Source organism: Carassius carassius, chromosome 26, assembly GCF_963082965.1.
Source record: "Carassius carassius chromosome 26, fCarCar2.1, whole genome shotgun sequence".
NCBI classification, from domain to species: Eukaryota; Metazoa; Chordata; class Actinopteri; order Cypriniformes; family Cyprinidae; genus Carassius; species Carassius carassius.
In genome coordinates this window covers 3724211-3741843 of record NC_081780.1, presented here as the reverse complement: position 1 = coordinate 3741843, position 17633 = coordinate 3724211, and the positions used below count along the sequence as shown (strand labels likewise).

Sequence of the window (17633 nt, the reverse complement as noted above, 5' to 3'; positions counted from 1 at the left end):
TGAAGTAGAAAAGCTGAAATAGTATTTTCTATTTAAATTAACTCCAGTCATCTGTTTTCTCTGAAACTTAGAAAAAATAAAAAACTTTTTGTCTCGATTGTGAAAATCATAAATAATTTACTTTCTTATAAAAAATATAAATTTATATATGTATATATATATATATATATGTATAATTTTTTTATTTTTTTAAGTTTAATGTTTTTTCTTTTAAAACTTGCTATATTACTTAATATTTTGTTGCCCAATAAAATGGCATTCACATATTTTTAATTGTGACTTGGGTCTAAACATTATAAATAAAACAATATAGTTTACAAAAAATACTGCTTCAAAATGTCATGTTTCATTTTCATGTAATTCTTTGTGAAATTTACAAGCAATTATGAGTGTTGTTTATTTCTTTTCTCACTTTGTGGGACAACTATATAATCCTAATGTGTTTCATTAAATTTAGACAGGTCTTTGACGTCATTAGAGGCTGTGGAACAATGTCCTGCACAAACAATGTGCTTCAAAAATAGATGCCAAGGACACACTCACTCTTGATTTACACGGAGAATGAATGTCAGGCCTGGATGAGATCAGCCAAGTTCATTTTCTGGCAAAGTGTGGAGCACCTGTTCCAAACTGTTTGTTACAAGCGAAAATAGCCTCCTGCACTCACATGTTTTATAGTGTGATTTATTTCTTGGTGGATAGTCTTCAGGACAGCGATGCTGCTTTTTCAAACCTTGTTAAACACAGATATGAATACGAATACTTGTTATGGTCCAACAATGTTGAACATAAAGATTATTGTTCTCTGGGATCAGGGTCACTGGCAGAAGTTTAAAGAGGATTTGTTTTACAGTTAATACATGCTGAAATAAACTGAAATTGAATAAACTCATTAGACATGCATGTAATGTCCTTTTATAACTGAAACTCATTTACTTTATCAGGAATCTACTAGTCATGGCTGACACAGAAGAAGTCATGGAGGAAGAAGTTCAGTACGTATGAACTCAATACTTATTGAATTCCGAATGGAATACTGAACACTGCAAAGTATAGACTGTTAAACTTAACAATAGTTAAGTCCATAGCTGATTTTTTTGCTGTCAGACAGTAAGAAACGTTTCTAATTATATATCAACTTAAACCTGGTTCGGTGATTACAAACTGTACATGGCCCGTAATTCTCAGCACAGTTGTCTAATTACTCTGTTAACATCTCATAGCATCTCATGTTACTATGGTAACGACTGACACGTTTGTATTGCAAGCTCTGTTATTTAGCCTCTCAGCGGAAAATTAAACCATATCTGTATTCTAAAAGTATCTCCATGAAGAAATGTTAACATAAAAACTTTTAATTCCGCAAAATTTTTAGATTTAGATCTTATTTTAGATCTTTAGATCTTTAAAATGCTCTCTGAATAGTTCTTTGGGAAAATGGGTCTACTGTGACATCACTGCGAAAACCCTATTTTGGAACCTTTATCTTTGAGAGTGTTCTCTATATATATATATATATATAGGCCTACTAACATAATTGAAACAGCAGTAGCCTATAGTGTGACGTTGTTGCCACATGCGTGTCATTGAATTATTTTACATAAAATGTCTTAAAGTTTAATAGTCCGATCATGTAATAGTAATTGTCGGGCAAGAAATGGTTAAATAAAAACAGTCCTAAAGTTAGAATTATATGTGGGATATACAATTCTGTGCTCATACTGTATACAGCAGAAATAGTGAAAGTATGCCCTAAGGTACAAATCTAAAAATTAAAATTTTTGTTTCTTATTTACCTTATTATTTAGGTTAGAAAAATATTGTGGGAACTCTGTTAAAATGTTTCTAAAACGCTGGCTGACCTGTCCAGTTTACTCGCTGTGATCATAACGTTATTTAATGATTAGAAAAATGTTTCCGACAATGTTTTACTAAATGTTTTGCCCAAAATTAAAATGTTATATGAACATTTATTTTGTATACGTTCTTAGAACATTAAAATCACTGTTTTTTTTATCATGATTAGAATGTTATTTAAAAGTTTTTAGAACTTTTTAAAATGTTATTTGAACATTTATTTTTAATATTCTATGAAAGTTTTCTCTCAACATTATGAGAACATTCATCATGTACAAATAACATCATAACAAACATCCAAAAATTTTCAACAATGTTTTCTCTCAATAAGAAAATGTATTCAAATCTTAATAATGTTATAAAAATGCTCACTTTAAGAACGTTTTGTTCTAATATTAATTTAAAACTTTAAACAAAATGCTAGTGAAAGTTGTGAGAACATTCCCTTTTGGGTGACAGCTTTGTTTCTGAGAGTGTAACTCAGTTTCATGTATCATCTTTTTAATTGAATTACCTGTTTATCCTTTTCTTTTTTCTCTCTTCACCATGTGATAGGGAAGGTAAGCCAATATAAGATGAGTAGCTACTGCTCAAAGCATCAACATTAGCCTTATTCATGCACTAATCACTAATTATGTCCTCATGGAAACGGAGGCTGGTCCAATGGAAGTTCTGCATGCTATTGTGCTATTTTTGACTGTGATCTTTCACTTGGCGTTGAGTTACTCAAGTAACTAATAGAATTTTGTGTAGAGTGACATTTTAATATCAAGTATGTCTTATGTTTCCTCTAGTCTCAGATATCAGTTCCCACATTCTGTCCATAACAGTCTGTAAATCAAATATTAGTTTGCAAGTATTTTGTTGGTCCATATAATCACGCAAATGGCATTAGATTCTGAATATGAACTTTCTCGAAATGTCATTTTCAAGCTGTTGGGTGGATCTCAATGTTCTGACAAAGGTTCAAGATGATCTGTTGACTTGATTCAGCATCTTGATCATGCAAATGTTCCTTTATGCTTCTGAATGTATTTGCTACTAATCTTTATTATGTTCACACTGTAGTGGAGGAAACCGAAGAGGAAGGTAAAACCGTGTTCGTATGTGTTGTGTTGCTTTTCCTGCATGAGTTTAAATTTAAGATTAACTCCAAAATATGATTAAATTAGATTTTGATACCACATATGTGACCTAAAACCATTAGAAAACCAGTTGCCTTTTCATTGATTAGAGTTTTTCACATGCATGCATGTAGATATTTCAGTTTATTTTCACAGTTAATTCACTTATTCATTCTCATTTATGCAATTATTTATTTCTTCCTTCTTTCTTTCACTTACTCTATCATTACCCCTCCTGAAGTGGAAGGTAAATTTGTCATGACATATACTAATTGTATTTAGTAATGTATGCACACGTTATTTCATTGTTCACTCACTTTTTAATTGTTTTAGTGATAAAAAAGACCATAGTATGGAAGGCCATTTCAACCACAGAATAAAAAAAAAAAATAAAAAAGGTCATTGTGAAGTTTTTTCATAATTCAGACTTATTTTCTCGCAGTTCTAAGCAAGTCAAAATTGCAAGGAATTTAGAGATTTTTATTATTATTATTATTATTATTATTATTATTCTGTGGCAGAACCAAGCTTTCATACTTTAGCAACTTCATTGCATTATTTTGAGTAAATTCACCTTTTTCTAGTAATTAAAAAATTAATTATAAGCTTGCATCATTTGTGGTGATTTTCTGTACATGTAAATATACAATCACCAATGCAAGGTGTTTAGTAATTCATGTAATGTTTTCATATTAGTACCAGCCCCTGAGGAGGAAGGTAATCAGTCCCTTCTTTGATTTGTTAATTCAGTTGTTTAAATGTTTTATGATTTAAAAACAATAATATCATAGGTACAATGTCTTTAAAGCACTGCATCAACGTGTTTTATCCAAAAAGAATACATAAAAGAATATCTGCTCCTGATTAACAGGATTTTTGTTGATATGTCAAAAAAAAAAAATTGAAGCTACAGTTTTTGTAAACTAACTGATGTGCTGTTCTTATAATAGATCCTGCCGAAGTAGAAGGTAATTATTTCAGTTCTTATTAATATTATGGTTATTTGTATATACAAGTGTCTGTAAATCTTCATTCTTTTTAACCACTTATAATTATCCCATATCTGAACAGAGGAGCCAGAACCTGAACCACAAGGTAAAGCTCCTCAGGTTTATATTCTTTTATAGAATATAGATTAAGAATAAAACATTTAGCAAAGGTTTCCAGATATTCAGATTCTCATTTTTGGGCCTGACGATGGAGGGGGGCCACGAGGGGGTACAAAATGTGATAATCGAATGTTTAGCACCATTGCAACTGCATGATGTGTCATTGTGAAGGCTGGAGGACAGAAACTGTTTATTAGTAAGGTTTGTATGTTATGAAGTAATATATCAGTTCATTTCAATCGCATGAGTGATGACTGTTGCTGTCAGAACATTGGGTCGTCATATTCAGCCGGCCATTTGTTTCAAAATCAAAACATTTCTTTAGTTCTGGATCGTTTCGTATTCCAAAATATATATATATATTTTTCTTTTTTTTCTTGAAACACTTAAAATGAGTTCATGCAAATAGTCTTAATGTGAATTTGTGTCTGTTCATCTGTCTTCATCTAACAGAAGCTCCAGTGGAGGAGGAGGCCACAGGTAATTGCTCCACAAATCACACACACACATTTGATTGATTCTCTGGGAATCTGTAACACACTTTCTGCATCATATTCATAGTGATGATGTATTTTGTATATTTTTTTAATCCCCAGATGAGACAAAACCTAGGCCAAAGTATGTTCTGCTCTGATATCTTTCTTTCTTATGTTTATCTCTATATGTGAATACTGCACACTGTCAGCATTCATGACTAACAATTATTTTATAGATTCATGCCAAATATCGCTGCTCCAAAGATTCCTGAAGGAGAGAAGGTGGACTTTGATGTGAGTTTGGATTTGAATTACATCACTTCCTGTAGTTGCTTCAAAGTGTTTGGAATGAAATACTGGTGTCTTGCTTATACTACACCGTATTATGTTAACCAGCACATTATTAATGATAAATATTTTCAATACTATGTGATACATGACATTACATTTTCCATATGACTTTATTATGTGGATTTTATTTCTGCAAGTATTGTCTAAGATTGTAACTTTTTTTAATCCAATGTAGTGACCAAGCCCTTTGATTGATTGAATTTTTTATTAAATTTATTAGACAGTAACAGAAGATGCCATCACAGTGACATTTATACATTAATCAGAACTGTCTAGGATAACACAAGAAAGTTACACACTTATTTCCATTGTGGTCCTCGTTGTAGACTGATAAAGATGTACAGGCAAGCCACTGATCGCTAAATGATAATACTAAAAATCTAGATGTATATTATTTCCACTATCCATTGTAGGATAACAGTACTCATAACTGAACATTAAACTAAGTGTTAAAAAGGACAAAAAAAAAAATTCTTTTTTTTTTCCGACTCATTTAGAACTGCAAAGCTTTTCACACACCCACCATTTCACCATTTGGGTCTTTTCAGGAGTAAAATCAAGAGTCATGTGTTGAAAACCACACATTTATACCATGTTCTACACGATTTGTAAAATACGGATGCTATTATTGGTACTATAGAGTTGTATGTTAGTGTAAACATTGCTTTCATGCGTGTGTAACAGGACATCCACAGAAAGCGTCAGGAGAAGGATTTATCTGAGCTTCAGTCTCTGATCGAGGCTCATTTCATCCAGAGGAAGAAAGATGAAGAGGAGTTGATCGCTCTGGTCAACAGAATCGTAAGTCCTGAAAGAACTGATCTAATCCAGTGCTAAAGTGCTAAATAACTTGTGAGTGACAGTGTTGCATCTGTGCAGGAGAAGCGTCGCACTGAGAGGGCGGAGCAGCAGAGAATCCGTGCAGAGAAGGAGAAAGAGAGACAAGCCCGTCTGGCTGTGAGTGAGCAGCCATTTACCTCCATAATACTGAGTGCTAGCATAGAAATGTAGAGAAACTCATTCCTTCGTCCCTCTTCAGGAAGAAAAGGAGAGAAGAGAGCAAGAGGAACAGAGGAAGAAACAAGATGAAGACGCTAAGAAGAAGAAAGTCCTTACTAACAAGACACACCAGTACGGAGGAATCCAGCAGAAGGTCTAGAACTAGAAACATATGTTATTATTATATCACCATGCAAATAGCGCAGAATTAGCAAGTTAAAGTGAATCAAACACTATCGATCTTGTCTTGCAGGGTGAGGGCCGCAAGGGGGCGAAGAAACAGACGGAGAGAGAGAAGAAGAGGAAGATCCTGGCGGAGAGGAAGAAGCCACTCAACATCGATCACTTGTCTGAAGATAAACTGAAGTAAGCCACCGCCGAACATGATCTCCTCACAGTCACATCATCTGGGGTTGTGGAAATGGCCACTGACGAAGCTTCTGATTGGTTCTCGCAGAGAGAAGGCCAGTGAGCTCTGGCAGTGGATGATGGAGCTGGAGGCCGAGAAGTTTGACCTCAGCGAGAAACTGAAGAGACAGAAATATGACGTAAGTGCTGACATAAAACAACGACAAATAACAGATTTGAATCACTGTCAATATGAATTTTGTATGTTGTGTTTTTGTTGCAAATAACCAGTTTCTTTGGCCCCATTGAGCCAATTTAAAAATTTCCAGTGTCAGCATCAGCTGGTCATATATTTAAGCTAAAATAAATAGATTATATTTTTTTGATAGTTTGACACAACATAAATCACTTAAAGTCAACATGAAATCAAGTTAATTTACCTTTTCATTCACATTTTTGGTGTTATTGTGAACAGTTAATTGGTTTTCCATCCAAGAATGACAACAGCCAAGCTCTGACATACAGAAATCACTTTTCCACAATTCAACAAGTTCCCACTCATTTTTTTACTAGTTGAATGCACATGAATATCACCACAAAATCAAAAAAAAATAAACTTTGGATTTTCTTTCAATTTTATTTACATTTCTTTATAATAATAATAATAATAATAATCACTTATACAAATGTAAAATATATCAGTATTATACAATTATATTAAAATATATAACAATTAAATTTAAAATACATTCTTAAATTGGATAAAAAGCTTTGTTTTTGTATGCAGAAACACTGTGCATTTATTAATAACTTTATTAATGTACAGTTTAAAAAAGTTGGATTTTATGCAGTAAAGATACATCGCCATCTTGCTCTGACCAAAGTTATCTGAATGCAGCTGATGCACATGAAAACTCATAAACATGAACTACCCTGGAGGTCTTAAAAGCACCAGTATATTCACATTATGGAATTAAAATCATTTGTGGATCATCTTAATTTTAAAAGACAATGGCCCGGTTTCACAGACAGGGCTTAGACTAAGCCAGGATTAGACCATAGATCAATTAGGACATTTAAGTAATTTTTATAAACATGCTTAGAAAAAAACATTACCGATGTGCATCTTAAAACTAAAAAGGCACTGATATATTTTTAAGATCAGTCAGTGCAAGTTTATTTCAGTGGAAACAGCTCAGACTTACATTTTAGTCTAGGACTAGTCTTAAGCCCAGTCTGTGAAACCAGGGGTTAGTCTGTAAAATAGTTCCCACTTGGGCACTGTGAAAAAGGCGTCCAAGGCCTGCCTGTCTAAAACTGTGACTTGCTTCCAGATGAATGTTCTCCAGGCCCGAATCATTGAGCAACAAAAGTTGTAAGTAACTGGCTGTGAGGGCGGCCACCTCACTTGCTTTGTAGCCTGCTGTCAGTAACTGGCTGTGAGGGCGGCAACCTCACTTGCTGTGTAGCCTGCTGTCAGTAACTGTTGTCGGTCAGATTTGTGTCGGGTCTGGGCTCTCGATCGGTCGCAGCCGTGGGTGAAGGGAGGTGGCGTGCTTGTGGCTGTAATGAGGCAGCACACGTCTGAGAATCCACAGGTTTCCACATCAGCTGGTCATGTTGAAATTGTCTTTTGTGCTCAGCAAGACTTCCGTATGTGTCCCTTACAGGTCACTCAGCTTCTGGCTCGAGTCAGAGATCACCAGAGGTAAGTACCCTGAGCCACACTGGTCACTTTCCCCTGGTTTCAGCGAGGTCTGGGTGAGAGGAGGGAAGCAGAGGAAGTGTTGCCGTTAAGCAAACCAAGACAAAGCCATTTTGGTTTGATCTGCTCGATTAGACCCTGCTCCTTTCAGATCCCAGGCACGATGAAACCATACGATCTTGACCGGAGCGAGGCTGGAGCATGTGGTCCAGCTCAATCCCAGCGTCAAACGGGGAAACGTTTAGGATTTTTACACTCAATCCTAATAGGACCAGTTCAAGTGGCTCCTTCAGTACTTTATTTTCATCACCAACACATACAGTACATGAATTTGTCCACATAAACTGACAGAAACATTCATATATGGAGATAAATATATAAATTATTAGAAATGTTCACCCAAAAATCCAAGATGTGCATGAGTTTGTTTGTTCATTGGAACAGATTTGGAGAAATGTAGCATTGCATCACTTACTCATCAATGGATCCTCTGCAGTGAATGGGCGCATCTTGATGAATATCTTTCTTGCTTTTCACTTCTCAAAATTACAACTGATGGACTGGAGTCTCTCATTCTGACGGCACCCATTCACTGCAGAGGATCCATTGGTGAGTAAGTGATGTAATGATAAATTTCTCCAAATCTGTTCACTTGAAGAAATAAACACATCTATATCTTGAAAGGCCTTAGTGTTTGTACATTTTCGGCAAATTTTAATCTTTGGGTGAACTGTTCCTTTAATATATTGATTGGACACAGATGAGAGAGACTCCAGTAAAACGGTAAGTTCAGAATGAATATTTTGCCTCGGGAGACGGAATCTGTAGGCTGAACGAGAGGGTAAGAAACACATTAGGCCAAAACAAGACTGAAACATGGACTGCATGCGAATGAGTGATGCTTTTTTCTTGCATGTGTTTGAAATGTGTCTCTTCTAATCTTGTGATCTGATATTCTGATAATGTTTTTTAATTTAGTTTCCACTTCACTTGTTTTCAAATGTGTAAGGACAGGAATCATTTTTGGTTTATGGTTGTAGTATTAATTAATATTCATAGATTTGATGATGAATATTAATTAGGGTATGCTCCGATAGTCTGTGTAATTAGCTAATTTGCAAGTTAAAATTTAAATGGATTTTCATTAGAAAAAAAATAATTTTAATAATTTAAATAGCATAATGTCATGCTCTGATTTAGTAGATCAATTGACTGATGAAAGGATCAACAATTATCTCAAAAGTTTTTATTTTTCATATGCAGGTTTGATGTTGTTTTTTTTTTATCTTTTCAGTGCCAAAGGTCGTGGAAAGGGCAAGGTTGGTGGCAGGCTGAGGTAAACATGCAGCGAATCGAGGCACCACAGAGATCCAGAGCACTTTGTGTCCTTCTTCACATATGCATTTGTAGTCATAAAACCATTGTCCTGTTTGATTGTACATGCAGAGACAGTAAAGTGACATATTTTACTGATGTCCAGTTTTATTCCTGATTTTTTGTCTTAGACACACAAGTATTTTGCAGTCATATCATTCATTTTATCCCTGCAACATTAAAAGAGTCAAACTGCCTACAAAGTGTCCCGGTGACTCTTTCTTACAAACTTATCCATTATTTTCCAAAACCAGTTTATCAATCACTATTCCAACACATGCAAAAGTAATTCATAAGCACTGCAAAGGAAAAACGTGCAGAGCCAATATGATTTTAATAATAACTCTTTTCAATAATTATGAAACCAATGAAAGTCATTTATATAAAGAGGACCTGCTTAAACAAACAAAAAGCATTCACTCAATGTGTCTTCCGTGAGAAATGCATTTTGATCTACATAAAATTTACTATAATTTACTATAATATTACTACACTATACTATACTATACTATAATGAATTACTATAGCTGTATAATTCACAGAAATCACAGGCAGGTGCAACCCATTTTATTTCATTAGACTCGATTTGCAGTGGTGTAATTAACAAAAATCCCCACCGGAGGGCACAACCCATTTAAGTTGAATAGACTCGATATATGGCAGTGTAATTCACAAAACTCACCATTAGAGGGTGCACCTCATTTAAGTTGAAAAGAAATGATTTGCAGCTTTGTTATTTAAAAAATGGAATGGGGGGGGGGGGCAACCCATTTAAGTTGAATAGACGTGATTTGAAGTGGTGTAATTCAACAAAATTGTCATAGGAGGACGCAACCTATATAAATTGATTAGACTCGAAACGTTTAGGATTTTTGCACTCAATCCTAATAGGACCAGTTAAAGTGGCTCCTTCAGTACTTTATTTTCATCACCAACACATACAGTACATGAATTTGTCCACATAAACTGACGGAAACATTCAAATATGCAGATAAATATATAAATTATTAGAAATGTTCACCCAAAAATCCAAGATGTGCATGAGTTTGTTTGTTCATCAGAACAGATTTGGAGAAATGTAGCATTGCATCACTTACTCACTAATGGATCCTCTGCAATGAATGGGTGCATCTTGATGAATATGTGAAAGCAGCGTGTTTGAAAGAAACCTCTCAAAATAATAATTGATTGACTGGAGTGGTGTGGATTACATGGGGATTATTGTGATGTGATGTCTTGAAAGTCCTTAGGGTGAGTACATTTTCAGCAAATTTTCATTTTTGGGTGAACTTTTCCTTCAATATATTGATATAGGAGGGCGCACCCCATTTAACTTGAATAGAGTTGATTTGCAGCGGGTTGTGTCCCCCGGTATAGATTTTTGTGAATTACACCGCTGTAAATCCAGTCTTATTAACTTTAAAAGGGATGCGCCCTCCGGTGGTGATTGTTGTGAATCACACTGCTGCAAGTCCAGTCGCGCCCTTCCGGTGGTGATTTTTGTGAATCACACCGCTGCAAATCCAGTCTAATTAACTTAACTAACGGTTGCGCCCTCCGGTGGTGATTTTTGTGAATTACACCGCTGCAAATCCAGTCTAATTAACTTAACGAATGGTTGCGCCCTCCGGTGGTGATTTTTGTGAATCACACCGCTGCAAATCCAGTCTAATTAACTTAACGCAGGGTTGCGCCCTCCGGTGGTGATTTTTGTGAATCACACCGCTGCAAATCCAGTCTAATTAACTTAACAAATGGTTGCGCCCTCCGGTGGTGATTTTTGTGAATCACACCGCTGCAAATCCATTCTAATTAACTTAACTAACGGTTGCGCCCTCCGGTGGTGATTTTTGTGAATTACACCACTGCAAATCCAGTCTAATTAACTTAAAAAGGGTTGCACCCTCCTGTGGTGATTTTTGTGATCACACCGCTGCAAATCCAGTCTAATTACCTTAATCCGGTTACATCGAGTGATTCGTTCGCGAACCAGATATCACTACACTGCAGAGTTTTGAACTCTCTCAAAACAGACACGGAAGAGAAGACAAGGATGAATAAAGTTGTAGTTTTTGCTATTTTTTGACCAAAATGTATTTTCTATGATTCAAAAAAATATAACCAGATTGAAAAACATGGAAATTAAGCAAATATTTAGATTTGTAATGTTAAAATCTCCTCCTCAGACCAAACTATGGAAGTTTACTAAAAATAAAGGATGCCCTGGACTTTATTTTTATATGATAGCAAAATGTCACATTCACAAAGCACAGTGCCTTAATTTTAAACCTAATTGTAAAATATTCACTTCTGATTTAGTTTTACTTTACTCATCACGTGAAAGAATCTCATCCAGTAAAAAAAAGCGTTAAACACATCCGATCTTGTAGAAAAATTTATAAATTTAAAAAGTAATAACTTGTATGGTTATGATTTATTTATTTATTTATTATTATTTTTACTTAATTATATTTACATTTGTATTGCATCCTCACGTGTTCTTGTTCTAATGTTTATGTGAATCTCTCTGATATTGTTAATAATCATTTTTAAAAACCCAAAATATTTGAGGTATTTACAGACAGCAGCAGATTCGCTCAGAAGAGCGTCGAATGTGCGCGCGCTGGATCGTTCACGTGTATGTGTGACACGTCATCCAGCAACTCGACCACGGAAGTGTTTCCATCAGAAAGACAGCGTTACTAAATTATTTCATCCAGAATGGGTAGGTCTGCGTGAAATAAGATATATGTTGTTGGATGTAATGGACAGTTCATTTTAAAATGCGATTAATACGAACGCTTTTCTGTGTGTTTATTGAAGTTTGCTCATCACGCATTGGTTACGCATTGGTTCGCCTGGTGACGCTAGTTTGTTTGTTAGCTTAGCAGATATCAGAATTACCCATGTTATCGAAAAGCTCGTTTTTAAAACAGGTTTGACTCTTTTCATAATGATTATAGTGTTTTATTCGAATGTGTTTGGGTGTGATCGCTATAAGCGACAACTTGTACTATGATTCTGAGATAGACTGAGCTAAAATGGCATTAGTTCACCATTTTCTGTTCAATAATTTCATATAATTCTATTGTTTTTACAGGGGGGTTCTTTTCCAGCCTCTTCTCGGGCCTGTTTGGCACCAGAGAGATGAGAATACTAATTTTAGGTTTGGATGGAGCTGGAAAAACCACCATATTGTACAGACTTCAAGTGGGAGAAGTGGTGACCACGATTCCTAGTACGTGTTTTTGATGACTTATGCACACAACTTTACACATGAGATGAAGTGTGAGCTAATTTGTTATTTTTCGAACACAGCAATTGGTTTTAATGTGGAAACTGTGACATACAAGAACTTAAAGTTTCAAGTGTGGGACCTCGGTGGACAGACAAGTATCAGGCAAGATGTTTTTCATTTGCTTTATTTTACATTGATTAAGAAATAAATCGATCTAAAGATTTAATCTCGATCTTCTACAGGCCATATTGGCGGTGTTATTACTCCAACACAGATGCAGTGATTTATGTAGTGGACAGCAGTGACCGTGACCGAATGGGCATCTCCAAATCTGAGCTGGTGGCCATGCTGGAGGTTGGTCAGATTGTTATGCTGCGTTTCAAGTTGAAGAATCAGAAAGAGCTTTATTGCCAAATATGCTTGCGCATACGAGGGATTTGTTTTAGTGACATAAGCTTCCAGTACACAGAGACAACACACAGACAAAAAAAATGTAATTATAAAGGCAAATATTGCAAAATCATTAACAGTTGTGCTATAAATGATAATGGAATACAATAGAGTACTTTTGTGGAAAGGATGTTAAAGGCTCTGCATGAAACCAAAGATGCCAATGAAGTACCTGTATTTTTAAAGGTTAAATTCATCAGCCTTGTCTTTCAGGAGGAGGAGCTGAAGAAAGCCATTCTGGTGGTGTTTGCAAACAAGCAGGACATGGAACAGGCCATGACTCCTACCGAAGTGGCTAACGCTCTCGGTTTACCTGCGCTCAAAGACAGGAAGTGGCAGATCTTCAAGACGTCTGCTACTAAAGGCACAGGCCTGGACGAGGCAATGGAATGGTAAGAGTTTTACTTTTTGACAGTTTAAATACAAATTCTTTGCACTGTATTTACTAATACCTCCTGTTCTTCTACATTTCAGGTTGGTTGAGTCACTGAAGAGCCGACAGTAAATGCAAAAGCACAGAAACATCTTATAAATAGGAACTTTAGAGACTTCTTATTGGGGGTCCTTTGGACCAATGACTGCATTCTTCCTATTGTGTGAAGACCATCCTCTTTTCCCATTTAGTACAGAAATATTGAGCAGCATTGAATGGACTCTCCATGAATGAACTCCTCCTTTTTTCTTCTTGTCTCTACTGATGCTTGTTTTCGGTAAACTGTATTCACTACGTTTGTAATTTCAGAAGTGTCTGCTTTTTAAATTTAGCCTAGTTTCGGAATAATCACTGCAGCTTGGTTTCATATTATTTGGGTAGATATTTAAGACTGACTGTTGTTTGTATGATTTGGATTTGTAATGGCATATTTATATTTGGACGTGTACAGGGGCGTGCACTCCTGCATTATGGCTGTGAAATAAATATGCAGTCGACACGTATTACATCATGCATATAACATCAATGGCTGGGCTGGTTTTGCAAGGTTTTTTTTTTTATAAACGTTGCAAAAAAACATATACTGATACACGTGGTGAATGAATCAGCGGATTATAGCCAAGTTTTTCAGTTATGTGCATGTGCCTTTGTTTCTTTGCTTTACACACCTGTACACACAAATTCCGCTTTTTGGCCTCGTTTTTCTTTAACTGCTTCTTTACCTTCTTTCTGGCAGCAATGTCAGGATTTACAACAGCCTGTGAAGGGAAATCATGAAAATAATTACCGTTTAATTTTTACTTTGGTTGTAAAGATGTGTAACCTGGAAATTAACGAACAAATGGTTTATTTATAGTTGTCTCTGAAGACTAGAAGATCAACCAGTGACACACTTTAGAGCAGCATTCAGAAACATGTTTTACCTGCATGGCTTTGGCTTTCTTGTGTGAAGCTCGTCTCTGAACGGCTTCTTTCTGCACTGCTGCAAAAGCCAGAGAGAACTAGAAAAACTAGTTTACCTTTGCAAACTGTTGCTTAACTCAGATCCCTGAGCTGGGGATCCTCAAATCAGAGGACGTTCCTACCAGCGATCCATCTGTCAAGCATAAACAAAGACTGATTTAACGCCCACTTTCAAAGGCACTTTCGGTGTGTCTGTTGCTCCTCAAGCTCCTGCTTCTTCTATTCCTCTTCATTCTCCATGTTGTCTGTCATTTCTTTCTGCTCACCCTCCTGTTCTTCAGCTGGATTTGTGCTATCAGACTCTGGTGAGATGAGGTAGATCACTTTGGCCACATAAAGTAAGTTTATAAGTAACAAATATTTTTATTATTTTAGAGGAAACTTCAGGGTCCAGATGAGGGCCTGCAGAGCCTCGGTAATCACAAATATGATATATGAGCTCAGGGAATAAAAAATAAATAATGAATAAATGTAAAATATACATACAGCAGTAATGTACTAATTTAAGCTAAGATGTTACTGTTCTAACCCTTTCGTATTGCATCCAGTATGGTGTAGTGCACAATCTCCTTCATCTGCCTCTGGGCATCCGACTTCAGAGAGCTGTGCTATTACAGCTGACAAACACGTGGTGGCGCTGTCTGCCAGAGACATGTCACCGATCTGTCTCCGAAACACACCAAAAGCATAAAAAAATGAATGCAGGTCAAGAAGCAAAAAGACACCGAAAAAGACATCTAGAGGCTAATAGTAACATCACCTCTAGAGAATGGAAAGTGTTGTGCATGACAGCAGTCAGGAATCTCATATCCAGTGTGCTCATCTCTTTAGTGTGCTCGGTGACCAAAGTGAATCTCATCCCGATGGCGGCTATCATAGGAATAAATTACATTTTTCAACTAGAAAACGGTTATTGTAAATGGTAATCATGTTTTGGAACGAGTCAATCTTTTGTTCATTATCTCGCTCGGCTCAGTGTTCATCTTCAGTTCTCTTCACAGTAGTTCAGTCAGTGTACTGTTTGAGTAAATGAATTACTCCGGGATATTGGTTTGTTTGAACTCCGAGGGAGTGTCAGCCACATTAAAAAAGTTAACAGCTTAAGTCATTTGCGGATTAACGCTTATTAGAGACGTGAACCGTTTTAAATGATTCAGTTAGATTTGGTGAACTGGTTCAAGAAGATCCGGTTACATCGAGTGATTCGTTCGCTAACCAGATATCACTACACTACAGAGTTTTGAACTCTCTCAAAACAGACACAGAAGAGAAGACAATGATGAATAAAGTCGTAGTTTTTGCTATTTTTGGACCAAAATGTATTTTCGATGCTTCAAAAAATTCTAACTGACCCTCTGATGTCACATGGACTACTTTGATGATGTTTTTATTACCTTTCTGGACATGGACAGTATACCGTACACACAGTTTCAATGGAGGGACTGAGAGCCCTCGGACTAAATCTAAAATATCTTAAACTGTGTTCCGAAGATAAACGGAGGTCTCACGGGTTTGGAACGACATGAGGGTGAGTTATTAATGACATCATTTTGATTATTGGGTGAACTAACCCTTTAAATGCTCAGGTTCTTTAAAGTCAGTGGATTTAGATTTGAAAATAACATTCTGAAAGTGATTCCAATGATATAGTTCCTGTGTCGTTATTATGATGTGGAATTCGTAATTGTCATAGAAAAGAATGATTATAAAAAATGTATGGTTATTGTTCTTTGGGTTAACAGCCTTTTAAGGTGCCTCTGTGTATAAATAGATTTATATGGACATACTTTGAGAGGATGTTGAGGCCCTGAAACCTATTGCCAACCCTAAGGCACATCCGCCCATATAGTATCCTGAAAGAATATATAAATAACTACTAACTGCAGGCACATAACATTAACATTCAGAGAAGAAACAACAGCAGATGATAGAGAAATCATTAATATGCATTGTGCATCTAAACACACACCTCATAAGTATGGGAGTGAGCTGGGGTCTATGCGACGGAAGTACCATGGCTCCTTCCTCTGAGATGTTGTAATGGACAATATCATCTTTAAAGTGCTTTTCATCCAGGTGTACTCTGTAAATGGTAACAAATTGACAATTATTATGGACCTAAAACAAAGCCCTGGGGAATACTGCCACTGAAGCAATGTAGAAAAAAATTCTTAAAGTATTCCTGTAAGCCATCATATTAATAAACCCCCAAATATAAATAATAAAAAAGTCCACATAACAAAATGTTTAAAACTTTAAAACTAAAGCACTCCTACGTCAAGTTTGAGGTAGGATAAAAGCCCTGATAACAGGCTTAAAATTAGATCAGCGAGGGTCGCCTCTAGTTATTTTTTTCCTGCATCAGATGACAAAAGTGGCTCAAAGTAACCCAGAGATGTGAAATTAATATCATAATACTTCCTGGGGCAATTGGTACATTCCGGTATCTCAGCAGTGAAAGTTAGTAAGATAACCAAAGAAGCCTGTTGGAAGATACCATCAGTCTCTGCTCTGGATATAAAGCATTCTATTCATAAACTGACCTAGTTACTGTATAATACAATATTATTACAGAAAAGAAGGGACAGTGAGACTTACTTGTAGGCCAGTATGTTTGGGTCTTTGTATGTCATCAAACAGTCCAGTGCTTTCTGGATTTTTTGGTCTTTATGGCACAGAAGCCGTGGGTTAGAAAAAAACATTAATCTCAGGCAGCCATTAATAAGTAAAATGATCTTTCACATAAAGATGGGAAATCATACTTGGGTGTACAGTTCACTTAATTTTTCCTCCATATATAAAGTTTTTGGATTGGTGAATTTGGAAAAGACCTTCAACTGTGCCATGAGCTGCCTGTAACAAAATAAGTACATATGTTGACAAGAAACAAATGAATACTCATTTTTCTGTTATATTAGGCATGCACATCTAGTCTGTGAAAGTACGTAACTAGAACACAAAGACGAATGTTAAAAAATAAGATAATCTCTTTCTTGGCTGCTGATTTTCTAGGAATCTTCTTCTTGGGTTGTTTTGAATCTTCTTCCTTTTCTTCCATGTCAGCATCTACCTCTTCACCCATTTCATGCTCTGATGAGGAGCTGCTCTTCTTTATGAGGTCCTGTGTGGGAGCCACCTGCAGGTCAGCTGGGTAGAACTCATTACTCTGAAGGCAGAGAAACCTATAATTGGAAAATTACCTATAA

General features: G+C 36.0%; 2 protein-coding genes across 5 annotated transcripts; both read left to right on the top strand.

The window, feature by feature from the left end:
• The first annotated feature begins 944 nt into the window (after positions 1–944).
• Positions 945–9546, top strand: tnnt2e (troponin T2e, cardiac). 3 transcript variants are annotated; one of them, XM_059510745.1, is made up of 13 exons: positions 3660–3698; positions 3932–3949; positions 4053–4076; positions 4544–4570; positions 4687–4708; positions 4803–4860; positions 5602–5718; positions 5797–5874; positions 5957–6070; positions 6170–6282; positions 6374–6464; positions 7599–7639; positions 9264–9546. In XM_059510745.1, exons 6-13 carry the CDS (start codon positions 4807–4809, stop codon positions 9307–9309), a joined length of 654 nt encoding a protein of 217 aa, XP_059366728.1. In that variant the 5' UTR covers positions 3660–3698; positions 3932–3949; positions 4053–4076; positions 4544–4570; positions 4687–4708; positions 4803–4806; the 3' UTR covers positions 9310–9546. The 3 variants fall into 3 exon arrangements, with proteins under 3 accessions (XP_059366730.1, XP_059366728.1, XP_059366729.1); XM_059510746.1 differs by lacking the exon at positions 7599–7639 and adding an exon at positions 7935–7972 and having other exon boundaries at positions 3662–3698; XM_059510747.1 differs by lacking the exons at positions 3660–3698; positions 3932–3949; positions 4053–4076 and adding exons at positions 945–995; positions 2413–2417.
• A 2405-nt stretch (positions 9547–11951) lies between these two features.
• Positions 11952–13967, top strand: LOC132105549 (ADP-ribosylation factor-like protein 1). 2 transcript variants are annotated; one of them, XM_059510738.1, is made up of 6 exons: positions 11952–12068; positions 12444–12581; positions 12662–12743; positions 12824–12935; positions 13245–13423; positions 13506–13967. In XM_059510738.1, the coding sequence occupies exons 1-6, from the start codon at positions 12065–12067 to the stop codon at positions 13534–13536; spliced, it is 546 nt and encodes a 181-aa protein (XP_059366721.1). In that variant the 5' UTR covers positions 11952–12064; the 3' UTR covers positions 13537–13967. The 2 variants fall into 2 exon arrangements, with proteins under 2 accessions (XP_059366721.1, XP_059366722.1); XM_059510739.1 differs by lacking the exon at positions 11952–12068 and adding an exon at positions 12081–12165.
• Positions 13968–17633: the final 3666 nt, after the last annotated feature.